Genomic DNA, 19,046 nt, shown 5'->3' with positions numbered 1-19,046 from the left:
TATATTTAATCAAAATTCAGCGTACATCAACCCGAACAGTTGTTCTGAGGCAGTATAGGTACGAAACGCAAAACAATACTTTCAGGGGTTCAGGAAGACAATGATATGAACTCAAAAATATGGAAAGAAACGTTTTTTTGAAATGGCTTTGCAAATTTGAGATTATTCAGGGAGTCTTTAGACGGGTATTTTCAATACGAATTGAGAGATTTAAAATAAGCTAGTACTTTGCTCGGTGTTTCTCGGCTTGTTCCTGGAAATACGAAAATAAATTACGTTTTAACTACGGTTCGAAGTTGCAAAATACATAAAGGCGTGGTGTCCACGCCTTCGGACCGTGGACAAATTTATTTTATTTATTTTATTTTATTTAATAATTACTTACATTTAAGCACAGAACTTGTAGCTAGTTAATTTTGCACGAAGGAGAGGATTCTAATTCTACGGAACGGGCGGAAAAATGGTAAGCTCGTGTTGAATGTGAACAATAATTTTTATTATTTGCGTATATACAACGTGTGTACGCATCGACGATTGTGTATACAATACTCACGAGTCAATCTCGCGGCCGGGGCATATCGTCGATGATACGGGGTTTACATCGTTAGGTTTACATTGTGTGGTCGAAGGCTTCGACGCTGAGCGCGATGTTTAAATTAAAGAATAAATTTACATTTTATCACGCATATAGAATACCACGGAGATCCTTAAGGCGTGAACACGTGGGAAAATTATTCATAGAGCTCAAACTCCAGAAACCGTCGATTCTCATTATACCAGACAGCTGTACAAAATATTACGTTCTTATATACCAAACCCACAGGTATCATGTAAACTGTTCAACATAGCGACTTAACCGTAATAATGACTTTTGTGTAGCTGAAGAGGAAACCAATATTGCACCTTTTATAGTTGAAGGAAATCATACTTGGATGATCAACAATCATCACCAAAATCAGATCCAACACTAAATTGTTTTTGTTCTGCGGGATACGGAGGTTCGTAAAAGGATACAATTCACATTTTGTTTCATTAACCTGGTATAAAAAATAAACGTGTTTAAGGATGTTTGGTGAGACAACAATAGACTGGATCGTTGACGTAGGATCCGCGAATTAGTGATGAATGACTATAGCGAGGAAGCGGGATGACGATTGAAATGGATTGTGTTTAATTATCAATAAAGGATACTTTATTTGAGGAAGATACAAAGCGATACGATCTGTATCGCAAGAGAACAGAACGAACACTCAGGATTTACAAAGTGAGAATATACATAGATGATATGCAGACGTGATTTCGCAACAGTAGATAATAGGACAAAAGATACAGAGCTGATTTGTTTTGAGTCGCGACACGGGCAAGCGGCTCGATTTGAGGTAGAAAGGACAGGTAAACATTGCACGCGAGTGTGAGTACATATGTGAGGATGATTTCAAATAGCAAGTGAAATGCGAATATGATGAGTGCGAAATACTTTGGTTTAAACTTATACGTTGCTTCTTTGCCGAAATAAAGGATTGTGGTTTATTCAGTATTCATAAATGGAAACTATAGTTGTAGATTACTAATATTACCCTCCTTCTGAATTTATGGATCACTTATTAATATATTAATTTTGTATTGCGATGTTCTGCACATAAATTTGCCCTTGTTATAGTGGTGAAAAATATCGTAGAAAACTGTTTGTCCGGTTTATTTTCAGATATTTAAATGATTCCGTCACAAAAGTCGCAACTAATCCTTAACAATCCTTATCAATCAGTATGTAGATACCCATACCAATCAATATAATGATTTTCGATATTTCAGAATATAAAAATGATATAGTATTAGTACCTGAAGGTGTAACTGTAACTGCTGGGATTTCAACCTCAGGTGCAGGTAAATTTATAGATTAAAAAAATATATATATGTAATATCGAAAAAATACAAACATGCGAGTATGCACAGGCCATCAGGTAGTTTTAGGTATAGTAATAAGGTATTTTGTACAGAGTGTAGGAGAAAGTATGACGTTGAGGGATGCAAGAGTGGAGTGGGAGGTGAACGGGGACAGAGGGTCAATTGACCTGAGAAGGGAGTTCAGTTCTGACTGCGTTGCAGACAAAGACGTGTCACTCTTATGTACAACACTGTAATGAACACTTAAACTAAAGCCTGAACTTATTCACTACTAGAGTTAAGAACCTGTATCCCATCCACATCTCAGGGATAAGTATATTACATTTGGGGGCTCAACCGGGATCTAGATTGTGACAGTTCGAGTTTAAAGTTAAGTGTGACAGTGTAGTTTGACAAAATGGCAAACAACGGAGGAGTTAACGAAGTGTTGGGTTTAACCGATGAAGAAGTGGCCCAAATGACCGTACCAGAGCTAAAAGCTGAGCTCAGGGGAAGACGCCTCAGGGTATTAGGTCGGAAGCGGGAACTTTTACAGCGGTTGATGGCGGCGTTGAGGTTGGAACGGGAGTACGGGGCGCGAGAGGCCGAGGAAGACGACAACGACGACGACGAAGAAGAAGAAGATGAAGACGAAGAAGAGGAACCGGAAGGCATCCCGGAAGACGCCGGGGCAGGCCAAGAGGTGAACCTTCAAAACAACGACGAAGTAGACCGTGCAACCCCAGTAATCCGACGACCGAACAGACCCAAGTAGACGTTATTGCTCTTAAAAGACGTGGAGAACTCATTGGAGAAGTTCAGCGGGGACGATTTGATGAACGTTTCTCGTTGGCTTGAAGATTTTGAAGAGATGGCGGAAGTTTGTGGGTGGACTGACGTACACAAAGTCGCGTTCGGAAAGAAGATGTTGGCGGGTTTAGCGTTGGCTTTTGTGCGGCAGGAAAGGTGTACGAAGACGTGGGCTAAGCTCAAGAAAGCCCTGGAGGACGAATTCCAAGAAAAAGTGACAGATCAGCAGATTCACCGAGAGCTGGGGCAAAGGAAGAAGAAAACGAAGGAGACGCTGCAACAGTACATGTACGCTATGCGTGAGATTGCAGGGCAAGGAACAGTGGATACACGATCATTAGTTGAGTACATTATTCAGGGTATTCCTGACGAAGTAACAAACAAAAGTGCACTGTATGGTGCCAAGACGATGCAAGTATTGAAAGAGCGGTTCAAACGGTACGAAGCGATGAAAAGGGACATGAAGACGAAGCCAAAGCCCTTCGAGAAGAAAGACGACAAGACGAAGAAGCCGGAAGCAAAAGGTCATCCGAGAAAGCGGGCAGTTGGTGAGAAAAGTGACAAAACGAGGTGTTTTAATTGTGGCGTGGAAGATCACGTTAGTGCGGAGTGTCCGGATAAAGAAAAAGGAGCGAAGTGTTTCAATTGCAATAAGTTTGGGCACATCGCGGCGCGGTGCCCGGACAAGAAGAAAGAATCATGTGTGATCTCAAGACTAGATATGAAGAAGTACACCAAGGAAGTGTCAATAGATGACTCTAAGTTTGTAGCATTAGTGGATACGGGGAGTAAAAAAGTAATTTAACGTTTATAAGATCAGATGAGTATGTAAGATTGGGGTCACCACCTTTAGGTAACCGCAGAATTGAGTTTGCAGGTGTTGGATCCACTGGTAATGAAACTTGGGGTGATTTTTCTAAGGTAATTAATACTGATGGGCACAATTTGCCAGTAACATTGCATGTAGTATCTAATAAGGTTTTGACAAATCACGGTTTATTGTTGGGTACTGACTTCTTGGACCAAGTAGAAGTTAGGGTCAAACGAGGTGAAGTGACGTTTTTTAAATTAGATGAAGCCGAGACTAACGTAAATGCGCCGGAGATATTTAGTATAAATGTTATAGAGAAGACCAAGGAGGTAGACTTATCTTATGTTGAAGATATACCTTATCGAAACGCTTTGAGAGACATTATTAACGGGTATAAGCCGGAAAAGACGCGGGATGTTGAATTAACAGCTAAAATTGTTTTAAAGAGCGAGAAGCCGATTGTTAGACGGCCGCGAAGACTGGCCCCTTGCGAAAAAAAAGAAGTCGATGATTTAATGAAGATGTGGGTAGAGGACGGAGTGATAAGACCGTCAAATTCTGAATACGCGAGTCCTATAGTAATAGTAAGGAAAAAAGATGGTTCAATTAGAGTCTGTATAGATTTTTGCGAGTTAAATGAGCTTATTGAATGTCCACATTTCCCGTTGCCGTTAATAGATGATATTTTAGACGCGTTACAGGGTTCGGAGTATTTTACGACGCTAGATTTAAAGAATGGGTTTTTTCATGTATGGCTAGACGAAAAGAGTCGTAAATATACAGGTTTTGTCACACCGACGGGATCGTACGAGTTTTTAAAATTGCCGTTTGGTTTAAAGATTTCCCCGATTGTATTTCAGAAATATATTACGATGATATTTAAGGAGCTTATAGATAAGGGTGTTGTCATAGTATATATGGACGATATTGTTATCCTGGCGAAGAATCTCCAGGAGGCATGGGAACGTTTGGTAATGGTTATAAAATTAGCCGAAGAGTACGGGCTAGTTATAAACTGGGAAAAATGTCGTTTCATGTTAAAAGAAATCGAGTACTTGGGGTATGTCATTTCGAAAGACACCATAAAACCATCTACTCATAAAACCCAGGCCGTGGCAAACTTTCCCAAGCCAACATCTGTCAAAAAAGTCCAAAGTTTCTTGGGACTTACGGGTTATTTTAGAAAATTTATAAGAGGGTACGCGAAGATTGCTAAGCCGTTAACAGATTTACTGAGAAAGGACGTAAAGTTTCGGTTTGGGGATCATGAAACAGAAGCATACGAGGCCTTAAAGGCAGTACTGACCAATAATCCTGTGTTAAAATTATACAGAATAGGGGCTAAGACTGAATTGCATACGGATGCGTCTATAGAAGGGTACGGGGCAATATTGATGCAATTAGACCCGGACGACGGGAGGTTCCATCCGGTTTATTTTGCCAGTGGGAAAACAACTCCTGCAGAGTCTAAGTACACGAGTTATGAATTAGAAGTGCTAGCTATTGTTAAGGCATTGGTTAAGTTCAGAGTGTATTTACTGCCTATACCATTTACTATCGTAACTGATTGTCAAGCGTTTGCAATGACCATGAAAAAGAAAGATTTATGTTTGCGTGTGGCCAGATGGGCTTTATTGTTGGGTGATTTTAAATATGAAGTATGTCATCGGCCAGGTAAAAGTATGCAGCATGTTGATGCATTAAGCTGAAATCCATTGCCGAGTGTCATGTGTGTAAGCGAGAGTGAAGATGGGCTGATTGCACGTTTAAGAAGCGCACAAAACAAGGACAGTAAAGTCCGTAAGCTTATAGATGCCGTAACGTGCAGCCGGACCGAGGGGTATGTAATTAGAAATAATATTTTGTACAAAAATTGTAAAGACGATTTGCTAATTGTAGTACCTAAGGCGATGCAGACCCAGGTAGTCAAGCAGGCACACGAACGTGGCCACTTTGGGGTCACAAAGACCGAAGCGTTTGTTAAGCAAGACTTCTGGTTTAAGGGGCTGCGAGAAAAGGTTGAGCACGTGATAGCCAACTGTTTAGAGTGCATTTTGGCTGAGCGGAAAATGGGTAAACAAGAGGGGTATTTGAAACCTTTGGACAAAGGAGACACGCCGTTGGATACTTACCATATTGACCATTGTAATGTATTGATATACATTCCTAGTTGCATATGTATGTGTGATACCGTAGCGCCTCTACTCTCACGTTCAGAGAGCGAGTCAGTTGTGTGCATGGCTCCGACAAGCACATATGTACTCCGGCATGCTCGTTGCATAGCCGTATCTTTATACATAATAAATCCATACGTTAAATATCATCCCGCTGTGTTGTGAGTAATCATTTATACCCTTACGTTACACCATTGATATATAATAACTGGCGACGAGAAAAAGAATCCCGCGTACTATTACAGATAAACCTTTACCACGCGCTCAAAAACTATTTTGAGGTTAGTGGCAAACACGTGTTCGGGAAGCAATTGAAGATTTGCAGTTAAGCGTAATACGGAAAGGCGTATTACGCAGTGAAAATTGTTCTAAAAAAAGAAAATAAATCGGTCACTATATTTAGTCGGAAGGGGCTAATAGTTCATAAAATTACATTCATTAAATTCAAAGGAGCAACGTTGCAAATTAATGTCGAATAAAACAGGCTGGATACAAAATCTAAACAAAGGAGAGATAATACAAGAATTACAAAACAGAGGTGTAGCATTTGAAGAGGGTGAAAATTATAACACGTTGCGTGAATTACTTAGATCAGAAATAAAAAAAAGTGAAAAGAAAGAAACATCAGAGCAAGCAGCGAGCTCACAAACGCAAGTAGACGGGTCGGAATCAAAAAAACCAATTAAGAAAACTACGTTACCTACACAAGAAAAGGTAGCAAACGATAAGTCCAGCAGCGACGACACTAGCAACGTCGATTCAGACAAAGATAGCGATATGGGCGATCCACATTTTCAATTTAACTTAGACGACGATTGGGAGCTGTTTGAAGATAAATTAGATTTCTTTTTCACCGCAAAAAAGATCACGGACGAGTCGATTAAAATAGCAAACTTGGTTACGCATTTAAGCGACGACGCACACGCACTATTGAAACAGCTCGCGGCTCCAAAGAAAATAAAAGATACTTCGTTCGCCGAAAATATAAAACTCATGTCTGACCACCTTAAACCAAAACCATCAGAGACAATGGAGCGCTGCACTTTTCACAAAGCCAGTCAAAAAGAAAACGAAACTATTGCTGATTTCGTAGCGCGCCTAAAAAAACTATCGCTATATTGCAATTTTAGTAACCTGGATGATGCACTGAAGGACCAGTTTGTTTGCGGAATAAAAGATAGAAATACCCGAGTGAAACTGTTTGAAGAAAAATCTCTGACATTTAAAATAGCATGTGAAATTGCTACCACTCGAGAGTCAGCAGAAAAAGACGCCGCATCTTCAGAAAATGCATTAGATACAAGAAATGCAAAAGCAGATGTATTTGCATTACGCGGTGCTAGACAACCATGGCAGCAGCATCGAGGCAGCAGTTATCAAGGAAGAAACCAAGGATATAAAAATAACTACAACGGAAGACAGCAGCAACAACACAGAAATCAACGATCATCAAGCGAAGCACGGCAAGGTCAACGATCAACGCAGAAAACAAGTGTAGTGAAGTGCTATTGTTGCGGCAAGGGAAATCACACGCGTGAGGAGTGCAGATATCGTGATTTGGTGGGCCATCAGTGTAATGTAAAAGGGCATTTAGCCCAAGTATGTAGTTTTACGGGAAATAAATTTCCGACAAATACAAATGTTAACTTACTGCAATCGGAAAATGATGAACGAGTCGAAGAGTCAAGCGAATATGATTTTTTCAAATTGAATCTTACTGAATATAACGAATATGAAACTATAGTAGATTGTAAAACAAATATTGTAAATGACGATGTACCGCATGTTAATGTAAATGCAAATCTAAAATTAGAAAATGACGCTTACAATTGTGCTAAGGTTAAGAGTAATGAGAGTAATGCATTATATAAACATACAAGTAAACAAAATGTTGAAGCAACTCCTATGTTTATATTATTAAATGTAAACGGCATCAATGTTTATTTTGAAGTTGATTCGGGCACTTACGCTACTGTTATTTCAAAAAGAATTTATGATCAATATTTTTCAAACTTGAAATTACATAATACAACAAGTGAATTGAAAGCGTATTGCGGTCAACCACAAAAGCCACTAGGCGAATTAATCGATGTAAAAATAGTATTTAATAACATAGAGAAAACTTTAAATTGTTTTGTTTTACCTGGGCCGGGACCGGCATTAATAGGTCGATTGTGGCTAAAAGAATTTGGAGTGTGGCCTCTTAATTTACCAACTTCAGACAAATGTCAATTATATAAAATAGATAACTTGTATGATTATATAACAACAAAATTTGAAAGATTATTTAGCGACACGCCGGGTGTATATAAGAAAAGTTTTATAAAGATTCACATAAAAGAAAACACAAAACCTATTGCGCTAAAATGTAGGCACGTAGCATATGCTTTAAAACATCTTATTGAAATTGAATTGAAAAGACTAGAAAGTTTAGGACATATTGTTCCAGTAGAATTTTCAGAGTGGGCTACACCAATTGTTCCGGTACCAAAATCGAGAGACGTTATCCGTATATGCGGTGACTTTAAACTTACACTAAACCCTCACATAGTAATTGATAAATATCCGCTGCATACCATAGATGAAATTTTTGCAGAATTGCAAGGTGGCAAATTTTACTCGGAACTTGATATGAAACATCAGTACATGCAATTTCCTGTAGATGCTAGCTCCGCGGAATTATTAACTATTACAACACATAAAGGGTTATTTAGATATACAAAAATACCAGAGGGGGTCTCACAAGCACCAGCAGATGTGCAACGCAAAATGGACGAAATTCTACGCGGTATAAAAGGGGTTATCGCTTACCTAGATAATATTTACATATCAGGTAAAAATAGAGAAGAGCATGATGATAGTCTTTTAAAAACATGTGAAAGATTAGACGATTGTAACTTACGATTAAATAAATTCAAATGTAACATTTTAAAAAATAAAATAGAGGTTTTGGGTTTTACAATAGACAAAGATGGATTACACAAATCCGATTCAAAAGTAAAAGCAATGGTTGAAGCCCCGCGCCCTAAAAATGATAAGCAACTAGCTTCCTTTTTAGGTCTTGTACATTTTTACGCTCGATTCTTAGAGAATAGATCGACAAAATTAGCTCCCTTGTATGACTTACTGAGTAAGAAAAAGCTAGAATGGGATGATGCATGTGAAAATGCATTCATATGGCTAAAAACTGAATTAAGTGCACAAAGTTTTTTAGCACACTATGACCCATCTGAAGAGATAATATTAGCATGCGACGCGTCAGACTATGGGTTATCCGCGATTTTATCGCACCGTTATAAAGATAAGTCAGAAAGGCCAATAGCTTACGCTTCTAAAAGAATTGCAATCAAGGAACTAAAACGCAACATAATTGACAAAGAAGCGATGGCTATTGTCTTCGGTTTTAAAAAATTCTACCAATTTATATTTGGCAGAGTGATAACTCTCCGCACTGATAATAAACCGTTAGAGCTAATATTAGGGCCTAGGAAGGGATTACCTCAAACGGCAGACAATAGATTACGAAGGTACGCGTATTTCCTTTCCGGATTTAAGTATCGAATTGAGCACGTAAAGTCTGAAAATAATGCAAATGCAGATGCGCTATCGCGTCTACCGATTGAGGACCCTATAGATATTTCAATTATGTGTAATCAAGATCCACTGTATATAAACTTTTTTGAAGATTCAGCAACAGCTTTTGATAGCAAGATGCTAGAATCTGAAAGCAAAAAAGATGAGGTTCTAAAAAATGTAATACGATATGTAACAAGAGAATGGCCTTATTTTGATGACTTATCGGATAGAGAAAAACAATATTATAAAATTAGATTTGAACTTACAGTAGAAAAGGGTTGTCTGTTTTGGGGAATACGCGCGTGCATTCCTGAGTCAATGCGTTCTACTATCTTAAACGAGCTTCACGCCACACATTTTGGAATGGTGAAAATGAAAATGTTCGCCCGCTCGTATGTGTACTGGCCAGGTATAGACGCCGAAATAGAGAATATTGCAAATAATTGTAAAACGTGTTTAATCGAACGTAAAGCACCAAATAAAATGCCACTCACACCTTGGCCGTGGCCTACCAAAGTGTGGGGACGAATACATTGTGATTTTGCCAAATTTGGAAATGATACGTATTTGATTGTAATAGATGCGAGTAGCAAATGGCCAGAAATAATAAATTGTAAAAACAATACGGATGCGAAAAGAGTCATAAAAGAATTCAAAAATCTTTTTGTTAGATTTGGATTGCCTATGCACGTTGTAACAGACGGAGGGCCTCCATTCAGAAGTCTAGAATTCTTAACATTTTTAAAACTAAATAATGTTCGACACTCCTTTTCGCCTCCGTACCACCCAGCCACAAACGGTGCGGCAGAAAACTTTATACAAACCTTCAAAGATAAGGTAAAAAAAAATAGTAAAAGGGGGTAAGAGTGTAGAATATGCCACAAATCTATTCTTATTTGATTACAGAAATTACCCACACATAACTACAGGTAGAAGCCCGGCGAGTATAATGTACAACCGCGAGATAAGAAACAAATTCGATACCTTAAAGCCAAGTGCATCTGATTATGTGGAATGCCAACAAAGGCGTCAAATAATAGCGAGAGCCGGTAATCGCAATGTTATACTCGAGGTTGGCGATAATGTGTATATGGATGCGCACGGGGTAAGAGACGAGAAGAGAGTTCATGGTAAAATAGTTAAGCAAACTGCGCCGCAAACCTATACTGTACAAGCAGACTCGGGTGAGATGCATAAACGACACTCAGATCAATTAATAAAACCAATGCCACGACGCTCTCCGAGGCTTCTTATTAAACAAGAGGGAAAGTTGTAATGTATTGATATACATTCCTAGTTGCATATGTATGTGTGATACCGTAGCGCCTCTACTCTCACGTTCAGAGAGCGAGTCAGTTGTGTGCATGGCTCCGACAAGCACATATGTACTCCGGCATGCTCGTTGCATAGCCGTATCTTTATACATAATAAATCCATACGTTAAATATCATCCCGCTGTGTTGTGAGTAATCATTTATACCCTTACGTTACACCATTGATATATAATAACCATGTGGGCTCCATGACTGTTACGAAGAAAAGATATGCACATATTTTTGTAGTGGTGGATGCATTTACAAAGTTCACGTGGCTTTATCCCACTAAATCTACTGATACGGTGGAGGTATTAGACAGATTGACAAAGCAAGCTGCCGTTTTTGGAAATCCGAAACGAATCATCTCCGATCGAGGGACAGCATTTACGTCCAATGCATTCAGGGACTACTGTATCGAAGAAGGTGTAGAGCATTCCTTAATTACGACCGGAGTTCCCAGGGGGAACGGACAGGTAGAGAGAGTAAACCGTACTCTCATACCATTGTTAACAAAACTGACGGCGCCTAATCCAGACGATTGGTACAAGCATGTCGAGAAGGTGCAAAGGTTTTTGAACTCCACAGTCAACAGGAGCACCGGGAAGACGCCATTTCAGTTGCTCGTTGGGGTGGATATGCGGGTCAAGGAGGACAGGCAGGTCAGAGAATTGATTGAAGCAGAGTGGACAGCACAATTTGATGAAAACAGGTGTGTGTTGCGCGAGGAGGCAGCAAAAGCGATCACTGAAGCACAAGAGAAGAACAAAAGAAACTACAATAAAGGGAGGAAGGATGCCCGGCAGTACGAGAGCGGCGACTTAGTAGCAATAAAAAGGACGCAGTTCGGAGCTGGGTTAAAGCTGAAAGGCAAGTTTTTGGGTCCGTATAGAGTAATACGGGCATTACGAAATGACCGCTACACAGTTCAAAAGGTTGGGGAGCACGAAGGGCCTAACCAAACATCAACAACGGCTGACTCCATGAAGCTGTGGGGTGCCAACGACGAGGACGACGATTCAGGTAGCAGCGAAGCAGAATAAAACATCTGAGGGCAGATGTCCTTGCAGAATGGCCGAGTGTAATATCGAAAAAATAGAAACATGCGAGTATGCACAGGCCATCAGGTAGTTTTAGGTATAGTAATAAGGTATTTTGTACAGAGTGTAGGAGAAAGTATGACGTTGAGGGATGCAAGAGTGGAGTGGGAGGTGAACGGGGACAGAGGGTCAATTGACCTGAGAAGGGAGTTCAGTTCTGACTGCGTTGCAGACAAAGACGTGTCACTCTTATGTACAACACTGTAATGAACACTTAAATTAAAGCCTGAACTTATTCACTACTAGAGTTAAGAACCTGTATCCCATCCACATCTCAGGGATAAGTATATTACATATATATTAAATAGATACTGATATAATTGCTCCTATCAATTTGTGTACGTGAGTTGCTCACCTCGCCCAACCCTCAGTCTATAACCACATTATATGGTCTGATTTGGATTGCTTCTCAAATAGTGGGTGTTTCGGTACTCCAAAATGTTGAATATGATGAAGTACAAACAATTATTGTCGTGATTAATTTTATTAAAGTATCATGTAGTATTACAACATTTATTTGGACTACAACAAAAAGTCACATTTCTTCGTCCATAAATCTGCAATCTTGCAGAACTGTGTCACGATTATTATTCTGTTTTTCGATTCCACCTGCAAATTTAGACTTGAGAATGATCGTTGGAGATCAACTGAACTCGGGAACAGGATATAACGCAGTTTGCATCAACTGCGTTTGCGAAGTACCGCCAATTCATGCGTGTAAACGACTCACCGATAGCGAGTGTGACGTTACTGTGCACGCTACTTCGATCAATTTTTGTTGCAACTGAAAATTCATGTTACTATTGATCATTCAAATGGAAATTACCGTTTGAGATTTTCAACAATATTGAAAATAGTGAGACTAAAGTACAGATGCTATCTTTTATGTTTACCTAGATTCTTTTATCAATAAAGTAAGTGATCAATTGAAATATTACCTTTTACGTTCATTTTGTATGCTCTTTTCGCATAGGTGTATCATGTCTAACTGAAGAAGTACACAGAGGCCAAAACGCTTTTCAGATCGAACGTACCTTGTACCGGGACTTGTTTTAAGACATTGTTCAATTTTAATTTCTCAGATGCTGGTACAGACTCGTCATCACGTAACTCGCTAAAAATATGAAAAAAGTTTACGGTTTCGTATTTGTATAATATTTGAAACGAATTGAAACATTTTTTCTCTATGATGGTGGTCAATTCTAAGGTCATAGCTATAATTATCTGTTCGGAGGTGTTGACTATAAGGTTTTGTTACTTACTACAGAAGTTGACTATTGAAGGATTACATGAAATTTGGTGAGGGGTTTTTGGTATTTCACCTGTGTTTACGATATATATTTTTGGAAATTGAGATTGAAGACTATTATCACTAGAGGCAAACTTTGAGATTTATGCATATTTGTTGGTAGAAATTTCTAAAATAAATTAAATTGATAGATTTTACGAACGTGTAACAAAATCACCAGTAATCAACCATAGTAGAACAAATATTGAAAAATTAATTTTTTTTTCAAGCCTGTGTATTGCTGAGTAAGTTCCAACTAACGGCTAAATTTACCGCCAAAACGTGCTAAACTTTGTTTAAATAAAAGTATACGGTATAATTCAATGCTCATAATTCTATAAAAGTGTTAGAATATGATAAGATTTATCCAAATTATCAATTTTAGAGTTGATTGCTCTTGTCTAAAAACATTAGTGCGTGTGGCTACTACTATCGATAGAAAAAGGATGTGTTTATATGTAAACATGGCGATAAAGAATGGTTGAAGAAATGTTTTTTGAATTAACGAAATCTTATGTAATTCAACAAAAAAAAAAGTTATCAGAACAATTATACCCGTTATTGAGTGCAAACACCTTCATTTGAATCGACAAGATATTTTGTTCGTCATCTTAACACACCACAGTTGGTAAATTCAACAAATTTTTTTTGCGTGTAACTGCTGGTTTCAGTAGCTGTTTTTAAGGTTTATTCAAATAATCCACTTTCAAGTTATTTGACTATAGCTTGGCCAGTATACTGGCCATGCGGCGGCCTAAAGGTTAAAAAAAACCTATTGTATGTGTGAGAATAATGTCAAAATATATGCAATACTGTATAATGTTCTGTACTGCATCGTATTATCTAATAGTACTGTACCATTATCCAAACTTTCGTTAAAGTAATTATGGTTATACTTTGCAATTATGCACAAGAGGAGCCGAGTATCCAACGTTAGGGTGGCCACTCAATTTGGTTTAAAAAATTACCCAACTTTTCCACTTTATCCAAAAGAAAACGTTTGCATGGCCGACTACTGGTACAGTTACCCAACAATACAAGATCATACAAACCTTTCTTTGTAACCGAATCTTTCAACAAGGAAATTTGAAAGATTATGTAGAATTGGTTCAGAGTGCAGTGCCACAAACTGTTCACGACAAATCTGAAATCAAATTATTTTTCGTATGTGTCAAACAGTCAGTAACAATGTAACGCGCTCAAGGCAATTGATACACAGGCTTTAAATCACTCTCGAACACACAATATACTTAATCACTCTGAGAACGTTACTTCGATTTTTTTTTTATAACACCGAAAAAATGATTACTTTTGTAATACCACTAGAGTTCAGCAACTCATCAATGATCCTGTAGAAATGTCACTACATAACGCATTCCTAGAATCTATTGCTTGCCATCATCATAATGTAGACCAGTGTTTTTCAACCCTATTGAATTCTCGACCCCTTTACAAGTACAAAAAATCTGGCAACCCCCAAGCTCCATAAAAAAAACTATGTTAGTGACTTCAGAAGCGACGCATTTAATTTTCCATGGTAAACATAAAAACTACGAAGAGAAATAGGCTCCAATTAGAAAAAGATTTGATTATTTACGTCTCAAAAATACAGCCATGATTCGACAATTTATTAAAAAATGTTGTATTTTTATTGTAGTGTAAGACCTACAACCCTTGCCTTTTACTTTTACCTGGCTTGCAACCGCGACCTCTCTAGGACGCGCGACCCACAGGTTGAAAAACACTGAATATAGATATTGGGAATGTTTTGACTACATTTTAGAATTTATAACTGTGCGATTGATCAATTAATCGTAGTCTTCTGTTAATTATTTTTCCAATTAGTCGATTGATAAAAATTTGGCTTAATCGATTAGGAGAAAAAATAAATAACTGAAGTCTACGAGTAATCACACAGGCGTACTAGAAATATTTCGGAACATTGTGTACGATCCATAAAATTTGTTGACTTCATTACTTTCCGCAACGAAGAATGGAGGCCTATAGAAGCGTACGGCTTATGGGCCGCTTGAAGCAAAACTTTCTGCGACTCGTAAATCCGTATAATGGCCCTACCGTCGGTCGACAGTAGAGCCATCCGACTCTCGCCTTACGAAGCTCGTGCTCTCGGCGATTTGTGCTCGGCGTGGAGCCATGGCGGGGAGCCGCGCTGCTACATCGACTCTCCCCGTATTTCTCCGCTTCTCCTACCGCACCCGTTTTTTTTTCTTTATTTTAATACATCAAACGATAGCATCTACACGTAATTAATAAATTGTGTGCAGATACTGACATTCAATTGAATAAAAAAAAAGTTTAAATAAAAAAAATAAAAAACGAAGAAAAGTCTATAAAGAAATACCAGGAGATTCGAACTCACAAAACGCCGTATGGTTTCATGAGTTCGAGCAAGGTTCACGAAATCCATAAAAATATAGTACTATCTCTATTATGTATTCAGAAAATCTGAAGCAAAAATTGCAGTGCATGAATCGGCTGTCTCGGATATAAGAGTCTCATAGCCCTCGAGAATGTACTTGTTTCTCTATCTAATAAAAAAGTTTCAAACAAATGAACAGGTAGAAAAAGATTATAATAACAATAGTAAAAAAAGACTATAATAACAATAGTATAAAAAAGATTATAATAACAATAGTATACGCATGAAGTTGGCGGTGGGGTGAGATCCCGAAAACAAAACAAAAAGCATCTGGCAAACCCTTTGACAGCTGTCATCGGCTGTTTATGACAGTCTTTGACAAATATCTTTATAGGTATCTGTTTCTGACGCGCAAAAAATGAACATGCAAACGAAAATTATCAAGATGATTCCCGACGGGAATTGTCTTTTGCGCCTTGGCATATTGTGTATACGGCACTCAAGATCGACACGCAGAGGTGAGACTGAGTATCGTTTCAAATATAGTGGATGATCGGTCTACATTTGCGGGTTTTATTACAGGTAATGAGTCAAACGGTGCTGTGATTAGGTCACCTGGTGATTACAAATCACATATGAATAAAAATGGAATATACGGGGGAGAAGCAGAATTAGCTGCAGCTGCGGACATTTTTAAGATATGTTTAATCGTGTATCGCGAAGAATAAATTCATCCACACCGGATCGGATCACAAAATGAAACACAATTCTCGCTACTCTTCACCGGCGACGGAGACAGTGGACACTTTGATGTCTTGCATAACCAAAATAAAATTCAGATAGTGAGTAATAAGTATGAAAAGTAACAATCAAATAATAGTAAATCTAAATATATCACCAAACAGTCAAAAGGATAGCCAGGATTTATGATGACAATGGAGAAAGGAGGAGTTTCAAGCAGCAGACAAGGCGATGAAGACGGTGGATGGTCGGACGTATCACAAAAGAAAAAGGAAAATAAAATTGTAAGTGCGAATAACCAAATAAGCCATAGAATAATAATAAACAAATATTCCTATAACCAGGCAAGAGGACGACCAGGATCTATGTTAACCACAAGAGAAAGAGGTGTTTTGCGGAGTGAACAGCAACACAAATATACAGAAAAAAATAATATAAAGAAGGCGATTTTGGAGAATAACGGGCAGAGCGGTAGCAAAAATAATTCAGCAAGTCAAGGAGATAGATCGATATCAATAGAGAAGGAACACCAATTTTCAACCAACGAATGGAAGCTTAGATTGATGAAAAAAAGAAAAGTAAGCACAGAAGGAATTGAAGTGGACAGCAAGTGCAGACCTGTCATCAAATCAACATGAAGGAATTCGCCTGTCTACTAGACAATGCGTAAGGATATAGTGAGGCGCGAAGCGCCGAACAACGAGGCGCGTGGCGCCGAGATGGGGTTGGCGCGCGAAGCGCGCAAGGGCGAAGCCCCTAGTTCATACAAATTTTTAGTTCAGTGTACCGTTCAGAGAAATTATGCAAATTGTTAACTAACAAAATGCGATCTCTTTGAACGCTTGACATATTCATAGTTCAAAGCGAGGTGGAGAAGATGCTATTTGCAAGAGATAAAAACCGTGATTGGTTGATTATGTTGATCAAAGCGTGATGGGTGCAAAATATAACATAAATTCATTATTCGGAACACAAAAATGTGTTTACTTATAATAAACACTACAGTCTCCTTCAGGTGAGTGTAAAGTTCTAAGGCTCATGCAAGTTAAAAAGAGTTTATTTACATTAGTTCCTTAGTAAAATGATTCGAAGATATTTCAAAACTGATTTAAAAAAATCTGACATCCAAATTGTTAACGGTATCTTTCGGATAGTCGTATATGCGATAGAAAAAGATGTAATGTGACCGGAAGCTTGCACTTTTTTCTTCTAACCAGCAGTCTCGTGAACAATGGGTAAGATCAGTTCTGATTCACAATCCATTCTGTAGATCATTGGTAGCAATGGTATTACATAAGTATAGTATTGTTTAGAATTGAGGAAAGGTGGGAGAAGGAGAGACTACTCATCCGTATTTCGTCGGCTAAAAGGAAGAAGATGCTTCGGCTTTGATTTGAAATAAACTGATGTTTTGCGAGCGACTGTATTTTCCATAATTTTGAGTTAGCAGCATGCGCGGAAAATATGAATTGTTAGTTTAATTACATGAAGAAATCGCTTTCAAATAACTGTATATTTTCATTTTGTGTATTAATTAAATTCTTATTCGTCGACTAAGTTATAGGATGGAATCATTGAAATGAGATCACGTGCGATTCAGGATGTTATCGCAAAAAAGTCAAATTGATTTGTTGACATTTTTATTTTTATTATTATATATGTATTGTAACGTGGCATTTCGATAGTCCGTTACAAACAGCTCTCTGAACCCTAGACGCTACCAACATTTCGGGGTTTCCGGTATCAAGTAGCGAGGCATTAACAAAAGAGCGCCAGAACTGAAGTCACGCATCCGAAATTCCGAGAGGCGACACTGTACCGAGTAGCGAATAAGATATATTAGGCTTTTTGTTTTTTTGTTTCCGAGAACGGCATCAAGCAGGATGTCAACAACGAATTCGAGGAAATTACGGAGTGGAGGAATAACGACTATTTCCAAGGAAGGATGTCAAGGCTGCGGAGGGGAACCAACGGAGATCCCTACATCGTGAGAATCCAAGACGAACGCGATTCCCGCCAACGGCCGGCGCGCCGCAGCTTCCCCCGCTCACCCCGCCAACAGTTGACCCGCTGATTTGTGATGAACCGACTAACGACAAGGGAGCACCACCCAGCTTACCCCTGGGATATCATGGAGCTGCGCGGAGGTGGAAATTGCGATCTAGCGTTAAGTTCTGCGCCGCTATGCTGCGACAGGTGCGTGTCAAGTTGCGCAATCTACGAAATCGATGACGGATCAATTATTGCGTATTGTGGTGGGTATGACGTCACGTAGGGCATAGCGTACCGAGATTCGAAATCATTCTATTTCTGGCGATTGTGCGAGATAGTCTCTTTTTGGAGTTCTGCGAAGCAATGGAGATGCCTAAAAATCACGATGGGATTGGAGAATTTGTTGCGTGGATGTAGAACGGTAAACGCTGCTTATATTTTCGCCACTGAATTACAAGAGTAATCGAGTAACGGCTTACTGAATAACGAATAGCCATTTTGGAGTTGCATTTTCGAAAAGTACTTGAAATTCGTTTGCCGATTCTTTCGCTTCGCGACCGTAGCCTGAGTTGTGCATTATGGAGTTGTGTAAATTTTGCTGTGTTAAGAATGTTGAGTAGTCACGGTTTTGAGTTGCATCGTTTTCGTTTTAAATTTTCGTACAGCCCGAATTCCGCTGTACAGGGTCAAGTCGTGGTATCGTGTTTTTCAGTGTCACCTCTCGTGTAGGTCGCGAATTGCCGAAATGGAGTGTTGAAATTAGCGAATATCGTTTTTGAGGACGTTGAGAAAATTTGAGTTCGGATGCGTTGCGATTGCGTTTAGTCGAGTTGACGTTTAGTTAAGTTTGAGTTGAATTGAGATTGCGTTTTCGTTGTGTGGAGTTGCGTATCGTGCAGATTTCGTTCAAGTTGATATGAGTACCACTGAGATTGTGTTTAATCTCATTATGATTTCGTGATGTCGAATCGAGTACA

The 19,046-nt window shown here is 38.8% G+C and overlaps 1 protein-coding gene across 6 annotated transcripts in view; it reads right to left on the bottom strand.

The window, feature by feature from the left end:
* Positions 1 to 474: 474 nt before the first annotated feature.
* The window catches only part of LOC124178357 (DNA-directed RNA polymerase, mitochondrial), a 110,742-nt gene continuing 92,170 nt past the window's right edge, over positions 475 to 19,046 (bottom strand). For 2 of the 6 annotated variants that reach the window (XR_006869778.1, XR_006869781.1), the window contains 4 exons: positions 14,009 to 14,100; positions 12,607 to 12,782; positions 12,208 to 12,452; positions 475 to 1,037 (listed from right to left, as the gene is read on the bottom strand). Coding sequence is in view for 2 of the 6 variants with exons in the window: in XM_046561619.1 (XP_046417575.1) it covers positions 12,653 to 12,782; positions 14,009 to 14,100 (222 nt within the window). In the remaining 4 variants the exon portion in view is untranslated. Of the gene's footprint in view, positions 1,038 to 12,133; positions 12,469 to 12,606; positions 12,783 to 14,008; positions 14,101 to 19,046 lie in introns of those variants that run through there. The other 4 variants (XR_006869779.1, XR_006869780.1, XM_046561619.1 and 1 more) reach the window with 4 other exon arrangements.

This window comes from Neodiprion fabricii, chromosome 3 (assembly GCF_021155785.1).
Source record: "Neodiprion fabricii isolate iyNeoFabr1 chromosome 3, iyNeoFabr1.1, whole genome shotgun sequence".
Taxonomy (NCBI): Eukaryota; Metazoa; Arthropoda; class Insecta; order Hymenoptera; family Diprionidae; genus Neodiprion; species Neodiprion fabricii.
This window is presented reverse-complemented; position numbering and strand designations above follow the sequence as displayed.